General features: G+C 37.3%; 1 protein-coding gene across 4 annotated transcripts in view; it reads right to left on the bottom strand.

The window, feature by feature from the left end:
• Nucleotides 1-19,177, bottom strand: part of STRN3 (striatin 3) — a 137,389-nt gene that overhangs the window by 51,467 nt on the left and 66,745 nt on the right. For all 4 annotated transcript variants that reach the window (XM_010374662.2, XM_030931677.1, XM_010374660.2 and 1 more), the window contains exons 2-5: nt 12,141-12,244; nt 11,626-11,699; nt 6,864-6,945; nt 3,463-3,636 (exon numbers count right to left, since the gene is read on the bottom strand). In XM_010374662.2, coding sequence (XP_010372964.1) covers nt 3,463-3,636; nt 6,864-6,945; nt 11,626-11,699; nt 12,141-12,244 — 434 coding nt within the window. The remainder of the gene's footprint in view (nt 1-3,462; nt 3,637-6,863; nt 6,946-11,625; nt 11,700-12,140; nt 12,245-19,177) is intronic.

Here is a 19,177-nt window from a genome sequence, read left to right as displayed (position 1 = left end):
GTGCCACTGTACTCCAGCCTGGGCAACAGGGCAAGACACCATTCAAAACAACACTAAGCAAATAAACAAACAACTATTACCTAAATGTCCATCAACAGGTAAAGAAATAAAGAAAATGTGGTATATGGGTACATTAGAATATCGTTAGTTATGAAAAGAAGGAAATCCTGTCATATGTGACAACATGAATGAACCGTGAGGACATTATGCTAAGTAAAATAAGCTAATCACAGAAGGACAAGCATTGCATGAGTCCAATCATGAGGTACTTAAAGCAATCAAACCCAGAAACACAAAGTAGAATAGGGGTTGCCAGGGGTCGGAGGGAGGAGGAAATGGGGAGCTGCTGTTCAAAAGTTATAGTTTCCAGTCATACCAGATGAAAAAGTTCCAGAGAGCTGCTGTACAACATTGTACCTCTGTTAACAAAATTGCACACTTTAAAGTTTGTTGAGAGGGCAGATCTCATGTTATGTGTTTAACATACAGGAACGCACACAAACTCCCAAAAAAAATCAAAATCTTAATTTTGCAAAAACGAAGCTTTACAAGGAGAAGATACGGTTTATCAAGGATCTTTGTAAGATGATACTAAGAGTGAGGGGGAAAAAAACGAAAGGATCTTTGATTCAGATTCAGAGTCACTGGTGGTATAGCAAACCTCTATTGCTGTAAAATATTTATAAATTCTATGAACCACGTGGGTGACCAGTTTGGCTAAAAATACTTGACAATATTTCTGCTTTTTCTCTTATGCTACAAAGCACTCTACGTTTCCTGAAATCACAGTATAGAAAATAAGGACTCTATTTGATGTCAAACTGACTTTAATAGTCGTTTCCCAGAAATAAAAACTCTAAATCAAAGGCTTAATTTTTAACCTTACAGAAAAAAAATACGCATACACATACGTGTGTGTGCATATATAGATATATATATGTGTTATGTGTATATATAGATATATTTATATATACACACACATTTTTTTTTTTTTTGTGAGATGGAGTCTCGCTCTGTCACCCAGGCTGGAGTGCAATGGCATGATCTCAGCTCACTGCAACCTTCGCCTCCTGGTTCAAGCGATCCTCCCACCTCAGCCTCCCAAGTAGCTGGGATTACAAGCATGCGCCCAGCTAATTTTTGTATTTTTAGTAGAGATGGGGTTTCACCATGTTGGTGAACAGACTAGTCTCAAACTCCTGACCTCAAGTGATTCACCTGCCTCAGCCTTCCAAAGTGCTGGGATTATAGACAAGAGCTACTGCACCCAGTTGACCAGAATATATTTTAGATAGCTGCACAGTATCATAAAATACATCTAGGGCATGAAATAATGTTTATAAACTATACACATTATTTATTTACTAAGCTCTAAATGACCTCAATGAACTCATCTGGTTTTTTTCTCATTTTCTTTGTCTTTCTAACCTATGTTACTCAGGGTAACGTCTCACGGTAAAAATGCTTAACTCCTTGTATTTATCAAGTCTATATTAATCAAAAGCGTATCTGTTAGACAGTAACAAGTGTTGATGAGGATGTGGAGAAATCAGTATCCTTTTAGTACTGCTGGTGGGAAGGTAAAATAGTGCAACTACCTTGGAAAAGAGTTTGGCAGGTCCTCAATCTTCTTCATTAGTCCAAAACTTGGAACCAACCCACATACCCTTCACCTGTATAAGAAACACATAATGAAGGCCGGGTGTGGTGGCTGAGGCCTGTAATCCCAGCACTTTGGAAGGCCAAGGAGGGCAGACTGCTTGAGCCCAGGAGTTCAAGACCTGGGCAACATGGCAAAACCCCGTCTCTACAAAAATTAGCCACGCATGGTGTTGTGAACCTGTGGTCCCAGCTACTCGGGAGGCTGAGGTGGGAGGGTCACCTGAGCCCAGGAAGCGAGGCTTCAGTGAGCTGTGATCACATCACTGTACTCCAGTCTGGAGAACTGAGTAAGACCTGTCTCAAAAATAATAACAATAATAATGAAATAAAAAAGAAACACAAACCAAATGTAGTATATCCATAAGGGAATATTACTTGGAAATAAAAAGGAATGAAGCACTGATGCATGCTATAACATGTATAAACCTTGAAAATATGCTAAGTGAAAGAAGCCACTCACAGAAGACCACTTATATGAAATATCCAGAATATACAAATCTACAGAGACAGAGAGTAGATGAGTGGTAGCCCGGGGTTGGGAGATAGGGGAAAATGGAGAGTAGCCACCTAATGGGTACGGGGTTTCTTTTAGGGGTGATGAAAATGTTCTAAACTTAGATTGTAGTGATAGCTGAACGATTCTGTAAGTATTCTAAAAACTATTACATTGTATTTTTTAATGGGTAAATTTTATGATATGTAAATTATATTTCAATAAATGTTTTTATCTGGTAGCTTTCTGAATCCAAACACAAAGAAAAGCCTTGTTTCTTTCACACTAGTGTCTAAATAACCATTGCTCATTCTAGTGAGAGTAGCATTATAATTAATATAGAAAAATAAATTTTTCTAGCGAATATTTTAAAATAAGGATGTTAAAATAGCTCTGAACTACATGAAATCAGCCTCAAATCTGATTCTGCACCAATTTTGAACTACAGTCATTCTCTTGTTATCAAAATTTAACAGATTGGGTACGGTGGCTCATGCCTGTAATCTCAGCACTTTTGGAGGCTGAGGTGGGCGGACTGCTTAAGGCCAGGAGTTTGAGACCAGCCTGGGCAACAGAGCAAGAACCCGTCTCCACAAAAAATTTTTAAAAATTAGCTGGGCATAGTGGTGCATGCCTGGAATCTGAGCAACTCAGGAGGCTGAGGTGGGAGATCACTTGAGCATGGGAGTCAGAGGCTGCAATGAGCCAGCAGCATACCAGTGCACTCCAGCCTGGGCAATGAAGCCAGACCCTGACTCAAAAAACAAACAAATACCAACTTAACATAGATAAATTTTAAAAGCCATTAAATAGAAAATTTAGAAAATTTATTTGCCCATGGTACCATGGAGTGGGATAGGAGATGGCTAGGTCTTTAACTTTGAACTCGGTTTGTTTTAAAAATGGTTAATAGCAGCTGGGCGTGGTGGCTCACACCTGTAATCCCAGCATTTTGGGAGGCCAAGGCAGGTGGACCACCTGAGGTCAGGAGTTGGCAACCAGACTGGCCAATGAGGTGAAACCCCGTCTCAACGAAAAATACAAAAAATTAGCCAGGGGTGGTGGTGGGTGCCTGTAATCCCAGCTACTCAGGAGGCTGAGGCAGGAGAACTGCTTGAGCCTGGGAGGCAGAGGTTGCACTGAGCCGAGATCGCGCCATTGCACTTCAGACTAGGCGACAAGAGCAAAACTCCGTATCCAAAAAAAAAAAAAAAAAAATTGTTAATGGCAGTAACAAGGAGCTAAACAGATTAACTAATAATATTCATAATATCCATTATATAAACTATGTTAAGTATAAATCATACCTTTTTATTTCTTGTCCCTTTTGCTTAGGAGATTCACCTCCATTCAGGATCTGTTCTAAATTCTTTGTTTCTACTGATCCATTTGGTTCTGAATTAGATAGTCCAAGTAATGACCTTACCCGCTGAGACCGTACATCTAATATTGTATCTGTATAACCTACTTCCTGAAGATACCTGTAAGAGAAAACAAATATTAAAATCCACATATTGTTAACATTTGCCAGACTCAAAATCGTATCAATTTTAGAAAAACCCATAATCCTATAAAACATGCTCTCCCTTTGTCTCAGTATCTTTCTTCTCTACAGACTAGTTCCAGTTCTAAGAGAACGATACCAATTACAAACGAAAATTTAAATTAAAAAGCATATAGTATGGTTAACACTGATTAAGAGCCAATTATCTCAAAACCCAAGAAGTCTTAAAATGCTTTTAGGATTATGTACACACACATACATCTTCAAATTTCCATACACACAGAACCACACATTTTTTAAATTTACACACACACACATTTTTAAATTAATACACACACATACACACAAACACAACACACACACATACATTTTTTAATTTCCAAGGAGCAGTAAAGAATGAATAGAACTCAATCTTGGCACACAGATATACTAAGTTTAAACCTGGGGTTGTTAACTAGAGATTGATGAACACATTAATTCTCCTTCTAGGATCTAAGATCTCATAGCACTCCTCTAGTCCTGTGATTTTCAATCTTTCACTATATCTAAACAAGGAACTTAACCTAGGATCTAAGATGAGACTGGAAAAGAAGAAAAGGACTAGGTGATGATACAAAGATAATGAGTTGTGAATGGCTTTGTGACAAATTAAAGTATTTAAGAGGGTAATGAAGGATGCTTAAAAGAAACCTTAAATACTGCTGGCAGAAGAACAAAAGATTTTTAGGTGAATGCTAAAAAGACTAGATCAGGACACTAACACAGCAAAAAGTAAAAATGGAGAAAGAATAAATGTGAGAAAAATAAGAAGATATAATCTTTCTGACATGATGCACAAATACATGTGGAAATAGAATGAAAAACCAAGTAAGAACTTTGCACAATTTTGAGGTTCCTAGCTTGGATGGTCAGATGATGGGTACATTCAAAAATATTATATAGAGTCAGAATCAACTTTACAGAGTACCTATCAGACAACCATATAGTGTCTATAAAAAAAATACAAGCGACAATGTTTATTAGGCACATGGATGATACAAATCAAAAGCTCAGAAGAGACTGGCCTGGGTCTACAGATTTGGGTCATTAATCTTTGGTAATATTTGAAGCCATGGATTTAAATGAAGTCACTAAGAGAATAACCATAAATAAGGACAGAAAGTCTGGGTATACAAACATCCAAAGGACTAGAATCATAATAAAAACTCAAAGGAAAATGAAAATATTTGAGAAATTAGAGGAAAAAAATGATAGCAGAGAGTGCTGTCATGGAAGCAAAAATAAAAGTTTCAAGAAAGAATAATGTCAAATTTTTCCAAGATACCAATTATAATAAAAAAGGTCTCTTGAATATGTTTGTGATAGCTGCTTCAGAGAAACGTCAAAATGGAAAACAGATAGACAGCTGACAAATGAACAAGAAGGCAGACTATGGAGATAAACTACCCTTAACAAGTTTGGCTACAAAGTCACAGGGAAAGATAAAGGTGGCAAGAGACCAAATTGTAAATCAGGCAACGGGATTAGGCATTTATGAGAGGAATACTGTCCAAGTGATTTCTCTACTGTCCAGAAGAGCTGTCCTCACTTTTCTTCTAAAAAATGCAGTCCTCTCTTGGGGAGAACAGCTCCCATCATACTCTAACCATTTGGTCTGAATGAACTGCCAAGATCTTATACAACCCAGGTATGAATTGGCAATTATTGCATCAGTCAGGACTCATGGGCAATTATTTGATCAGTCAGGACAATACAGAGTATTCTCTGACATACAGAAAAAAGTGGTTTTCAGAAGAATAAACCTGAGACAGAGAAGGGTAGAAAATCAAGTAAGAATGTCTTTAGAGTTTCCAGTCTGAGACGGCCTCCAAGCTACCCTAGCTCTTCACTTCCTGACATTTGGTTGTTCACTATTTCCTTCAATTCTGCTAGTTATCCAGCATCCTTCCAATCAATAATCTATTCTTTCCTTCATATTTTAGTCACTTATAAGGAGAGCCTCCGTCTCAAAAAAAAAAAAAAAAAATACATTTACAGAAAGGAAAGTGTTAAGGGAATTGTCACCTGACAGCCTTCATATTTTCCATGAAGCAGAGCCTGAAGTGCTTTAATGACATAAAGAAGAATGGGCTGAGATATGATAAAAGTTCAGAATATCCACTGAGGACAATGGAAGCAGGGGGTGGCCAAGGGTTATGGAAAAAGGTTCTCTGAAATGTTTGGACAGGAAACTATGAATACGTAACAGTATTCACATGATTTTATAGTTTTTATCCAAGAGTTAACTAGAAAGAGGCAGACAGAATGAACTAGGGCTAGAGCTTTTCAGGTAAAGTTAGTAAAATGACTGGTGAGGAAGTGGTAAGCAGTGGGCAGCAAGAAAATTAAGGGTACTAGATAAGGGTGATCAATTATGGAGTCTAAGCTGGAGCTAGGGAAACAGAAATAAAATAAAAGCAACCATAGGTAGAAGAGCTAAAGAGAAAAATGATATAGTTAAGGATTTAAAAATCATGGTAAAGTCAGAGGGCAAATAACACAGTGGTCAGAGGTGGAATGCATGATGACTGTCCAGACTATGAAATATTCTAAAGGCAGTTCTACAAGATTAAGGGTGAAGGTAAAGATACCTAGAGTAAAAAAGGCTGAATAACTGAAAATCACCCAGGATATCAGTAGGACACAAATTTCAAAATTTTCAAAATATAAGGAAAATAATACATGAAAGACAAAAAACAAGATTTGTCAGAGAAATACTTCCAATACACCAAGTAAGTCAAAATTCAAAAAAGCTCCTTAAAAATTCAACTAAAAGGAAAATTTGGCAATCCACTTCTGAAAAGTTTCAGATGAATTCAACTAAATTCATTTTCTAGACCAGTCACACCCCCACTGAAAAGAAATGTGTGAATTCTGCACTGACAGGAATGGAGGACTCTAGGAAGTATGAATTCTGTATTGTTTTTATTCTGCTCAAGTCATCCAGTCTTTTAGACATTCTACCCTGCAAGTAAGAAGACAACATCATCCTGAAACTCAGAGCAAACAAACTTTTAAAAAGATCCAAGCATCTCACAACAAAAAAGCAGCAATACAAAAAACATACACATTGTCCCAATATAATTTTTTACTTGTAAATTGATCCAATATAAACACTTTCATACCTAGATCCTTAAAGAAAGCTGAAAATAAATAATTACTCACTGTCTTAAAAGCTGTCTGCCTTGCTTCCACATTAACTGGCTATTCTGAGGTGCTGTGGGAGCCTCTGTGTCTTTGGTTTCTTCTAAAAATTAAGAAAAAAAGGTTTTACATACATTATTTCAACTCCTGAAAATACTGCCAAAGTTTTCTTAGGCATAAATTCCCATAAAAACATACCTAAATATTTTATAAAGGACAGGAAAACTTTTATCTAAGTATTAACTGTGGGTCACTCATTTTAAATGTGTTTGTCCTAATAACCCAATGACTTAGGTACTACATCCCCCATTTTAAAACAGGGAAAACCCAAGTGTACTTTATTAGTATCAAGGATTCAAAAATCAAACGAACAGGAGATAAAATATTATTAGAACTGATTTCTTTTTTCTTTCTTTTTTTTTCCTTTTTGAGACAGGGTCTCACTCTGTCACCCAGGCTGTTGTACAGTGGCACCATCTCGGTTCACTGCAGTCTCGACTTCCCTGGGCTCCAGAGATCCCACCTCAGCCTCTCGAGCAGCTGGGACCACAGGCATGTACCACCATACCCAGCTAATTTTTGTATTTTGAAGAGATGAGGTTTTGCCATGTTGCCCAATCTGGTCTCAAACTCCTAGGCTCAAGCGATCCACCCGCCTCAACTTCTTAAAGTGCTGGGATTACAGGTGTAAACCACCATGCTTGGCAATTTAATTTTTTTTAACTACTAGAATTCTGCTGAGTCGATTGCCTTTGAAATTAAAAAGCTGTATTATATGAGCTATTCAAAATCAACACTGTTAAGATATTAGGCATACATAAAAATACTGAATACCTTAATTTGGGGTCTATATCAGTGGACCTTAAGTCTACATCACAGGACTTCATCTAGCTAAGTTCCTTTTTTAGAACTAAAATTAAACCAGAAAAGAGTTTTTACTATAGGTAAAGAGTCATATTTTATTTTCAGATAACAAAGTGTACACATTTTTTTAAAAAAGAGTTTAGGCCAGGTGCAGTGGCTCACGCCTGTAATCCCAGCACTTTGGGAGGCTGAGGTGGGCAGATCACTTGAGCATGGGAGTTCAACACCAGCCTGAGCAACATGGTGAAACCCTGTCTCTAGCAAAAATACAAAAATTAACCAGGCATGGAGGCACATGCCTGTAATCCCATCTACTCGGGAGGCTGAGGTAAAAGATTGGCTTGAACCCAGGAGGCGGAGGTTACAGTGAGCCAAGATTGCACCACTGCACTACAGCCTGGGTGACAGAGCAAGACTGTGTCTTAAAAAAAAAAAAAGAGTTTAATAGTATGATTCAGATTAATCTCTCAACAAGCATCTCCAGAACAAAATTTAAAACTATTGACATTTATATCACAGAAATATTTCCCCATAAGTTCCCATTATTAACATAAAGACACAGTAAAGAAGAAGAGAGGGACTTAGAAGATCAACCCTCATACTGAATGTTGAGGACTCTGTGAGGCTCCTAAGCTCCTCAAAGTCACTAAGTACCTAGCAGGTAGTGATTCAAATATCCTCTTCAGACATTATTTCTCTAACCCTAACAATCCAATTATTAATACCTCTAGCTGGGAAGAGTGGCTAAGGTCTGCAATCCCAGCATTTTGGGAGGACAGGCAGGTGGGTCGCTTGAGCCCAGGGGTTCAAGATCAGTCTGGGAAACAGGTCAAAACTTTATCTCTACAAAAAATACAAAAATTAGCCAGGCATGGTGGCACATGCCTGTAGTCCCAGCTACTTGGGAGGCTGAGGTGGGAGGACTGCATGAGCCTGGGAGACAGAGATTACAGTGAGCCAAGATCACACCACTGCACTTCAACCTGGGCAACAGAGTGAGACCGTGTCTCAAAAAAACCAAAAAACACTTCTTATTCTACCCCAAAAGTAAGCATTTCTTTGATTTCCAGAAATAATTATTTCAAATAGTCGCCCTGCTGATTTTTCTGTTTATAACATTTTAAAATTACATATAACACATAATCACTAGAGAAAAAAATACTAAAAAAAAGAAGAAATACAACTGCCTAAAACCCTATTACCAAGAGTTAACAACTGGCAGTGCTTTAGTGTTTATCATTTCATATTTTCTACCTGAAAATATACATACTATAACCCCACCCTTTTAAAAAATGTGCCAATGTATATACTGCACTATAATCTGCTTCTGACACTAAATGTACCTTGAACATTCTCTGTATGGCAATATAGATTAACACAAAAAATGATTGCATAATATTCTATAGAAAACATATACCTATTAACCAATCCCCTTAATGTTGAAATTAGTTTCCATGTTCTATTATAAATAATGTTGCTAAGGATATTCTTGAAGTACATCAAGTGTATATAGCTCAAGGAATTTTTGAACACGCCCATGTAACCAGTACCTAGATGAAGAAACAAAACACTATCAGCATCCCCAAAAGCCTTCCTTGTGCCCTGCAGTCACTAGCCACTCCAAAAAGGGTATGAACGCTATATCTTGATTTCTAAAATTACTGAGATTTTTGAATATGATATAATAATTTCTTCAATTTTCAGTTTTATGTGATTAAACCATGTTGTCACATTCAGTTTCAGTTTGCTCACTTTTGTTGCTAAACAGCATTCTATTATGCTAACATGTCACAATGTACTTATCCACTTATTCTAATTCTGAAGACTGTTCTAGTTTTTTCTAGATTTTCACTGTAAATAATGAGGCTATGAATATTCTTACACAAGCTTCATGATGAACATATATATGCCTTTTGAGGAGTGGAGTTACTGGATCATAGGGTATATATATAAATATTTTTGAGACAGGGTCTCACTTTGTCATCCAAGAGGGAGTAAAGTTCACTGTAGCCTTGAGCTCCCGGGCTCATGCAATCCTCCTACTTCAGCCCCCTAAATGCTCGGCTACAGGCATGCAACACCAAGCCTGGGTAATTTTTGTATTTTTTATAGAGATGAGGTTTCGCCATATTGTCCAGGCTGGTCTTGAACTCCTGGGATCAAGTGATCCAATGCCTCGGCTTCCCAAAATGCTAGGATTACAGGAGTGAGCCACTGCACCTGGCCTAGGATATGTATGTTATACCCTCTTTAGTAATAGTCACAGTGTCAAGTCACTTTCAGAGCAGCATTATCCATTTATAATCCTAACACCAATGTCTACGAATTCTGGTTACTCCACATCCTCAACACTTGATACTGACTCTTTTGCATTTTAGCCATTCTGGTCAGTGTCTAATTATATTCCATTGTGGTTTTAAGTTGTATTTTCTTAATAACTAATAAAAATCAAGCAACATTTCATATTTTTATTGGCCATTTATATATCCTCTTCTATGGTGTGTCTTTTTAAGTCTTTTGCCCATTATTCTATCTGACCGTCTATTTTCTAAATGTAGAAGAAAGGGAACTCTTTTATATTTGAATATAACCTGTTTATAATGTTAGGTTTAGGCTATATCTATTTATTTTATTGAGAGAGGGGTATAAATACTCACACATCTTCTACTTTGATCAAATCAGTATTTTGTACATTTTCTTTCCCATATTGGGTATATAAAAGGCCACACTGTTTCATTTAATATTATCTCCATATATACTCTGACGTAAATAATTCTATAATATTTTGTTCACACGATGTATTTTTGCCCATCCCTTTGCTTGGTTTTCCACTAAACACCCTGACAAATTTTTCTACATAACTGAAAATATTTTACTTCGCTGTTATTGTGTGTCCTGTAAAGAAAATACTTGGATATTATTTTATTCCTCAACTTGAGGAACTTTTAATATTTAGGTTAATACAGATAAAAACAGATTTGTTTTGCCACAATTTCAGTTGCAAGCAAAAAAAGATTTATCTTGCTTTATACAAACTGTTACACTGGGACCACCTAGCCAATTCTGACTCTGCTTAGCCTCTACTGCAGGTACAACGTGGCTTTAACTAGCCTCCCTTCTTTACACAGACCAAGCCCTACAGTTCTAGAAATGCCTGCTTATTTTCTGAATATTCTAGCCATACTGGAAATAAAATGAGTCAAAAAAAAAAAAAAAAAAAAAAAAAGCTCTGAATTAACCAGGTATTTTTCTGGTGAAGTCACTCTACTCCCTTTAACTGCAAAGAGACGACTATAATAATCATGGCTCGGAACAAATAGACCTTCCATGTTTCTGTTCCCGATTTTTGCTTTTTCCAAGGAGGAGATTCTAATATAGTTTCCTGGCATCAGAATAAGCCTTCATAACCACTGAAAAGCCAGGTCAAAGAAAACCTATGCCACTCCCATCTTGGTCTCTTAATTTTATATATATGATAACAAACGGAAGCTCTAATAAAGTTCTACTGCTAAGACTGAAAGTGTTAAAGATTAAAAAATAAATCAACTGCAAATTGTATGTATGGTGTGTGTTTCTGCCAAGTTCTATGTACTTAATATTGAACTCAAAAACAATTAAGTAAATTTTAAAAATTTACTATAATACCTAAACTTCCTTACCTTTCAGCTCAAATTACTACCATAAATGCAACCACACTTTTACATAGATTTCAACTTAAGGATAAGACAAGTCGCCTCAGGATTAAGATGTACATAAAACTATTTATTTTTATTCATTTAATATTTTTCCCCAAATTCCAGACAGTTTACAATAGTCATTCTCTAATATTATCAAACCAAAATGTGGGTAAAGAGAACATGTCTGTTATATAAAAAACGAATTAAAAAAAAAAAAAAAGTAACAGAAGAATCAAGTTTACCTGACTCAAAGGTTGGCATTTTCAAGTCACCTTGGTTCAGTTCTGTGCCATATTTTAATTTGTGATATTTTGCCCTGAAAATTTAATCACAAATTAGTAATAATAACTTCTTCCTTTTGTCACTCTTGTTTTATATTATTCCAATAACAAAACATAATATGAATGTTTGTTTCTTTAAACTTTGTTTGCAAAGAACGTTGAAGACTCTATTGCTGTAAAAGAAAAAAATGTAAGTTTCCCAAGTAACACATACCCAAAAGTTAAAAAAAGATCAATTATCCTTTGTCTTTTTTTTAAGTTCCAAAATTTAGATTCTGTAACAAAACACATTTCAAATCAATTATCTTAATCTCTTTTGCCTTTTTTCCCCAAGTACGAATCAAATCATGATAGCATCATGTACTTGGGCAAGGATTTGTACCTTTCAAAAAAAGCTGCCAAATACAGAGTACAATGGTATACATGAGTACACTATTGTTCTACTTTATTCATGGAACAAAATGACGCACACATACCTTTCTTGTTTTAATGCATACTCTAACATCTTTATTCTTCTTACTAAGTCCTTCTTCAGGTTCTCTTGACCTTTTCTTTCTCCTTGCAGAAAGGCAATCCGGGCCTAAAAATATAAAAGATGCATTTATTTACATTTTCCCTTAACCATATATAGGAAACTGAAAAATGGAAAACAATAAACGCAAACTTTTGCCCTCGACTCACGATATCAAGATTTTAAATTCATAAAAATGGGCCAGGCAATGGCTCACACCTATAATCTCAGCACTTTGGTAGGCCAAGGCAGTAGGATTTCTTGAGACAAGGAGTTTTAGACCAGCCTATGAAACATAGCGAGACCTCATCTCTACAAAAAATTTTAAAAATTGTCCAGGTATAGTGGTGTGTGCCCACAGTCCTAGCTACTCGAAGCTGAGAAGACTCTGTCTCAAACAAACAAAAAAACTCATAAAATGGCCAAACTTTCTGTTAGATCTAACACATTCCTTTTAAAATAAAGATAACTATAAATTAGCTAGTTTATAATCCTTAAGATTCCTAATATTAATATTTCACCTTCACATGACCTTGAAAGAAAAATACACATAAAAATGGCACCTAATTCCTAATATACAATTCACAAAGAACTGAAAAACATGTTCACAAACAGATAAATATGTCAGAAAGTGAGATATTATTTCAAAAAACAGATTACTTCAAAAGCTTTTCTTGAAATACTAAAAAATTTATAATCTGAGCTGGGCACGTGACTCATGCCTGTAATCCCAGCACTTTGGGAGGCCGACGTGTGCCAGAGGTTAGGAGTTCAAGACCACCCTGGCCAACACAGTGAAACCCCATCTCTACAAAAATACAAAAATCAGCTGTGCATGATGGCAGGTGCCTGTAATCCCAGCTACCTGGAAGGCTAAGGCAGGAGAATCGCTTGAACCTGGGAAGCGGAAGTTGCAGTGAGCCAAGATAGCGCCACTACATTTCATCCCGGGCAACAGAGCGAGACTCCATCTCGAAAGAAAAAAAAAAAAAAAAAGAGAAAAATGAAAATTTATAATCTTTCCATTGTAACACCCCACTCCAAATTCTGTTTTAATTCTTGAAATGATAAATGCCATGGTAATACAAATAGTTTAAGTAAGGCCACCATACATTCCATTACCTCATTGCTTTCTACTGTCACTTTTCCACTGTGAGAGAATTTTTTTCCTTAAGTGCCTTTTATCCTTATTTTCTGAAAAAGGCAATTCTCTGCCTTTTTCTAGCCCTCCCCTATATGTCAGCCTCCTTTAACCACCTCACACTAAAGAATAATGTTGAAAGAGACTGGCATCTGTCTGAAGACATTTGTTATTATCCACACATTCACAAAAAACTAATTTTCACAAGAGGTAGAATGTTCTTGCAGTGATGATACAGGTGCATTTGTTCAGTATGAGAAAGAAAGCTATTTAGTAAGCTAAACTGTTGTTAAAATTTTAGTCAGGATGTGTTGATTTCTACAAGACAAATATACTAGCCAAGGACACCAGCTAAACCAAAACAACTAATAAAAACACCTAATAAATAACTGCTGTCATCAAAAAAACTGTTACCCTAAAAAAAATTTGTGTAAAATTATCTACAACTTCATAACACCTGAAATGCTATAAACAGCTACAGAGTTCATGACCAGCCTTGGCAACACAGCGAGACCCTGTTTGTACCAAAAAATCAATAATTAGCCAGGCGTGGTAGCATGCTCCTGTAGTCTTAGCTACTTGGCAGGCTGAAGCAGGAGAATCGCTTGAGCCCAGGAGTGAGGCTAGAGTGAGCTATGATCACATCACTGCTCTCTAGCCTGGGTGACCAGCAAGACCCTGCCTCTACAAAATAAAATTTTTTAAAAAATTAAAGAAAAAATCAAATAAACAGCTATATGACACTTATAAATACATATTTTCAAAATTTTAAAAAAGCACTAGGAGGAATAATAAAGGTTCAGAACCTAATAGTCTATGATCCTGAAGAAAAGAACAGCACTTACTCTCTATCAAGTTACAGAGCAAAGGGAAAAGATGTCAAATTCGTTATACACTTTCAAGAAAGATTCTGACTAGGGTTTTCTCCCTGTATTGGCTGTTTGTTGTTGTTGTTGTTGTTGTTGTTTCTAAAAACCACTAAGCCCATACTATAGAACAATTATGTAACTCTCAATTTTCAGAATTAATAAACGTTCTAAAATTACCATTACAAAAATCTGGGCCGGGCGCAGTGGCTCAAGCCTGTAATCCCAGCACTTTGGGAGGCCGAGACGGGCGGATCACGAGGTCAGGAGATCGAGACCATCCTGGCTAACACGGTGAAACCCCGTCTCTACTAAAAATACAAAAAAAACTAGCCGGGCGAGGTGGCGGGCGCCTGTAGTCCCAGCTACTCGGGAGGCTGAGGCAGGAGAATGGCGTAAACCCGAGAGGCGGAGCTTGCAGTGAGCTGAGATAGCTGAGATCCGGCCACTGCACTCCATTCCGGGCGACAGAGCGAGACTCCGCCTCAAAAAAAAAAAAAAAAAAAAAAAAAAAACCAAAAAGCTGAAGGAAACCTGTTTTATTATTCTGCTTCTGAAGTAAAAATTGGTGGGTTTCTGATTGAGAAAGGCATTGAAACTAAGTGAAAGTCATAACGTCCTCTAAGAGATGCTTTTTAAAAAAGACTACCCAGCAGCAGTATTTCCTAGTAGAATCTTATGCTGTTGTGAGAACTGGTTTTCATTTCCTTCTTTTGCATTTTTGTATTACCAACTATCCACACTTAGGGAATCTAAGACAAGCACAAACCACACATCAAAAAGCAAAAATCCCAAAGCAGTACTGAACAGAGGGCTGAAAGGAAATAATTTGCACGAATTTAGGACAAGGAAAAGGCTCAAAAATTAATTAAAACAAAACCTTTTTAAAAAATGTGGACTAGGGTGGACATGGTGATTCACACCTGTAATCCCAGCACTTCGGGAGTCCAAGGCAGGAGGATCACTTAAGCCCAGGAGTTTGAGACCAGCCTGGCCAACATAGCAACACCTTGTCTTTACCAAAAATTTAAAAATTAACTGGGTGTGGCGGTGCACGCCTGTAGTCCCAGCTACTTGAGGGGCTGAAGCAGGAGGATCATTTGAGCTGAGGGGTCGAGGCTGCAGTGAGCCATGATTGCCAATGCACTCCAGCCTGGGCGACAGAGCAAGACCCTGTCTAAAGAAAAAAAAAAAGGAAAAAAAAAAAAAAAAACCATCACCACCACCACCACATGGATTAACCAAAAATACATGGAGGAGGACCAAGTAAAGACAGAAGCCATAATGACTGGAACTGACCTTATGACCTCTTATCATCAAGTATCTAGAGGGTAAACTGATTGAAAAGGTAAAGGTTACACCTAATAGTGATAATAATGTAATAATGATCAATTAAATAATAAGTTAAGCACTTAGTATAGGATCATTAACAATGGACTTTCCAGCAATGTTATAGCATCATCTCTGCAAATAAGCACTTTTAAAAGTAACCTCAAAAAACACATTCCCCATGGCAGCAAAAAATAAAAGTACCGAAAAAAGGCATGGTGGCACATGACAGCTACTTGGGAAGCTGAGGGGGGGAGAACTGCTTGAACCCAGGACTTTGAGACCAGCCTGGGCAACACAGTGAGACTCCATCTCCAAAACTATAATAGAAAAATATTAGTAACTAGGAAAAAATCACCAAAGATGGGCAAGAGCTTTATACAGAAAATATAAAAAGTTAACAAAGGTATTAAAGACAACCTAAACGGACTAGCTGACTACTATAAAAATATCTACTTTCACCCAAATTGACTGACAGATTTAATTTCAAATTCTGAATTTGTATGTGTAGAACCTGACAAGCTGATACGAAAATTTACCAAAAAAAAAAAAAAAAAAAATTCAAATTACCTAGAACAGCCAAGACAATTACAAAGAATAAGATGGGCCGAACAGAGGGGGCTCACGCCTATAATCCTAGCACTCTGGGAGGCTGAGGAGGGCAGATTGTTTGAGACCAGGAGTTCAAGACCAGCCTGGGCAACACAGCAAAACTCTTATCTCTACAAAACACAAAAATTAGGCGTGGTGGGATGCACCTGTAGTCCCACCTATGTGGGAGGATCACTTGCGCCCAGGAGGCAGAGGCTGCAGTGACCTATGATCACGCCACTGCAGTCCAACCCGGGCAACAGAGTTTCAAGAGAAGAAAAAAGAATGGGGTCATAGAATTTGCTCTACTAAACAATAAGATATATTATAACACTGCAGAAATTAAGACACTGATGATTCAGGGATAGAAAAATGAACCAAAAAAACGGAACAGAAAGTCCAGAAACAAACTAAAGCATAGAAGATCACATGATTTATGAAAGACGAGTGCAGATCATTGAGAAAAAAATGGTTGCTTCAAAAATGGTGCTTAGTAATAGAGAATCCAAATGTGGGCTAAAAATGAAAATGAGGCCGGGTGTGGTGGCTCACATCTGTAATCCCAGCACTTTGGGAGGCTGAGGTGGGCATATCAAGAGGTAAGGAAATCGAGACCATCCTGGCTAACACGGTGAAACCCCGTCTCTACTAAAAATACAAAAAATTAGCCGGGCATGGTGGCGGGGGCACCTGTAATCCCAGCTACTTGGGAGGCTGAGGTAGGAGAATGGCGTGAACCCAGGAGGCAGAGCTTGCAGTGAGCCAAGATGGCGCCACTGTTCTCCAGCCTGGGCGACAGAGCGAGACTCTGTCTCAAAAAAAAAAAAAAAAGAAAAAGAAAAAGAAAAAAAGAAAATGAACATCTGCCTGATACTTTCTGCCTCATACAGTTCCAGGAGGAATAGTTTCTGCCTCATACAGTTCCAGGAGGATTACAGATCTAAATATGAAGGCAGAACAGTACTGCTTTTAGGATATAACAAGTATCTTCACAACTTCAGGTTAAGGGGAGATTTCTTGAAAAAGACAAAAACACTAGCCATAAAGAAAAGTATTAAAAGTTCATTACAATTAAAAAATTTTTTATTCAAGATAAAAGAGGAATTGGCAACCTACCCCAGGCTTGTTTCTGCATAGCCCTAAAACTAAAAATGTTTTTTACAAGAAACAAAGAATAGGTAACACAAACCCTTTGTGGCCCACAAAACCTAATATGCTTACTTTATAAGTCTGTCAATCTCCCATACTAATAGCAGACAAAGTAGGCTTAAAATTTTAAAAGGGACAAGAGACAAAGAACATTATATACAGTCATATGCCACATGACATTTCAGTGAATGACACACTGCATATACAACAGGGGTCCCATATGAGTATAATGGAGCTGAAAAATTCCTATCACCTAGCGAAGTCGTAGAAGTCTAGAAGTCATAGCTATTCTAACATTGTAGTGGGACGCATTAGACGCATTACTAACATTTGTCCTGATGCTGTTATAAACAAATCTACTGTGTTGTCAGTGGTACAGAAGTACAATACATATAATTATGTACAGTGATTAATACTTATAATGACAATAATGACTATTCTACAGTTGATTTACTATATGTTTTTGTTTTGAGACACCCAGACTGGGTTGTAGTGTGCAGTCAAAGGTCACTGTACCCTCTAAGTCCTGGGCTCAGGTGATCCTCCTGCTTCAGCTTAAGGCTCGGGCTACCAGCCAGGCTAATTTTTTAAAAATTATTTTTGTAGAGAAGGGTGTTGCTTTGTTGCCCAGGCTGGCCTTGAACTCCTAGCCTCAAGTGGTCCTCTCACCTTAGCCTTCCAAGTTGCTGAGATTACAGGTGTGAGCCATCATGCCTGGTTCTACCGTTATTTTAGAGTATATTCCTACCTATAAAAAGAAAAGTTAACTGCAGAAGTGCCTCAGGCAGGTCCTTCAGGAAGTATTCCAGAAGAAGATATTGTTGTCATGGAAGATGACAGTTCCATGTGTGTTACTGCCTTTGAAGACCTTCCAGTGGGACAAGATGTGGAGGTAGAAGACAATGATACTAACCCAGGCCTTCCTAGGCCTTATATAGGCATAGATTAATATGTCTGTTTGTGTCTTCATTTCTAACAAAAAAAGTTTAAAATGTAAAAATAAATTAAAAATTTAAAAACTAGAAGAAAGCTAATAGAATAAGGATAAAAAGCAAATATTTTTATATAGCTATACAATGTGCTTGTTTTAAACTAAGTGTTATTACAAAAGAGCTAAAATGCTGAAAAAATTAAAATGTATAAAGTAAAATAATTATGGTAAGCTAATTTATCATTGAAGAAAAAAATTTCACATAAATTTAGTAAAGTCTAAGTATACAATGTTTATAAAATCTACGGGAGAGACAATAATGCCACAGGCCTACAAATTCACTCACCACTCACTCACTGACTCATCCAGAGCAATTTCCAATCCTAAAAGCTCCATTCATGGTCAGTGCCCTATACAGTCGTATCATTTTTTATCTTTCTTTTTTCTGAGACAGGGTCTCACTCTGTCATCCAGGCTACAGTGCAGTGGCATGATCACAGTTCACTGCAGTCTCAACCTCTCTAGGTTCAGGTGATCCTCCCATCTCAGCTTCCCGAGCAGCTGGAACCACAAGTATCTACTATAAGACTGGCTAAGTTTTCTATTTTTTTGTAAAGATAGGGTTTCACCATGTCACCCAGGCTGGGCTCAAACTCCTGGCCTCAAGCAATCCTCCCTCCTCAGCCTTCCAGAGTACTAGGATTACAGGTGTGAGCGATAGCACCTGGCCCCAATTTTTTACTATACCTTTTCTATGTTTAGATACACAAATACATACCACTGTGTTACAACTGCCTATAGTACTCAGTACAGTAACATGCTATACAGGTTTGTGGTCTCAGAATAATAAGCTATACCATATAGCCCAAGTGCAGGCTATATTATCTAGTTTGTGTAAGCATATTCTATGATGTTCACAAGACGAAATCATCTAACGATACATTTCTCAAAACGCATTCTTGTCATTAAGTGACATGACTATACTAATAACAAGA

This window comes from Rhinopithecus roxellana, chromosome 5 (assembly GCF_007565055.1).
Source record: "Rhinopithecus roxellana isolate Shanxi Qingling chromosome 5, ASM756505v1, whole genome shotgun sequence".
Lineage (NCBI taxonomy): Eukaryota > Metazoa > Chordata > Mammalia > Primates > Cercopithecidae > Rhinopithecus > Rhinopithecus roxellana.
The sequence above is the reverse complement of the archived record's forward strand: the minus strand, read 5'-3'. Positions and strand labels throughout refer to the sequence as shown.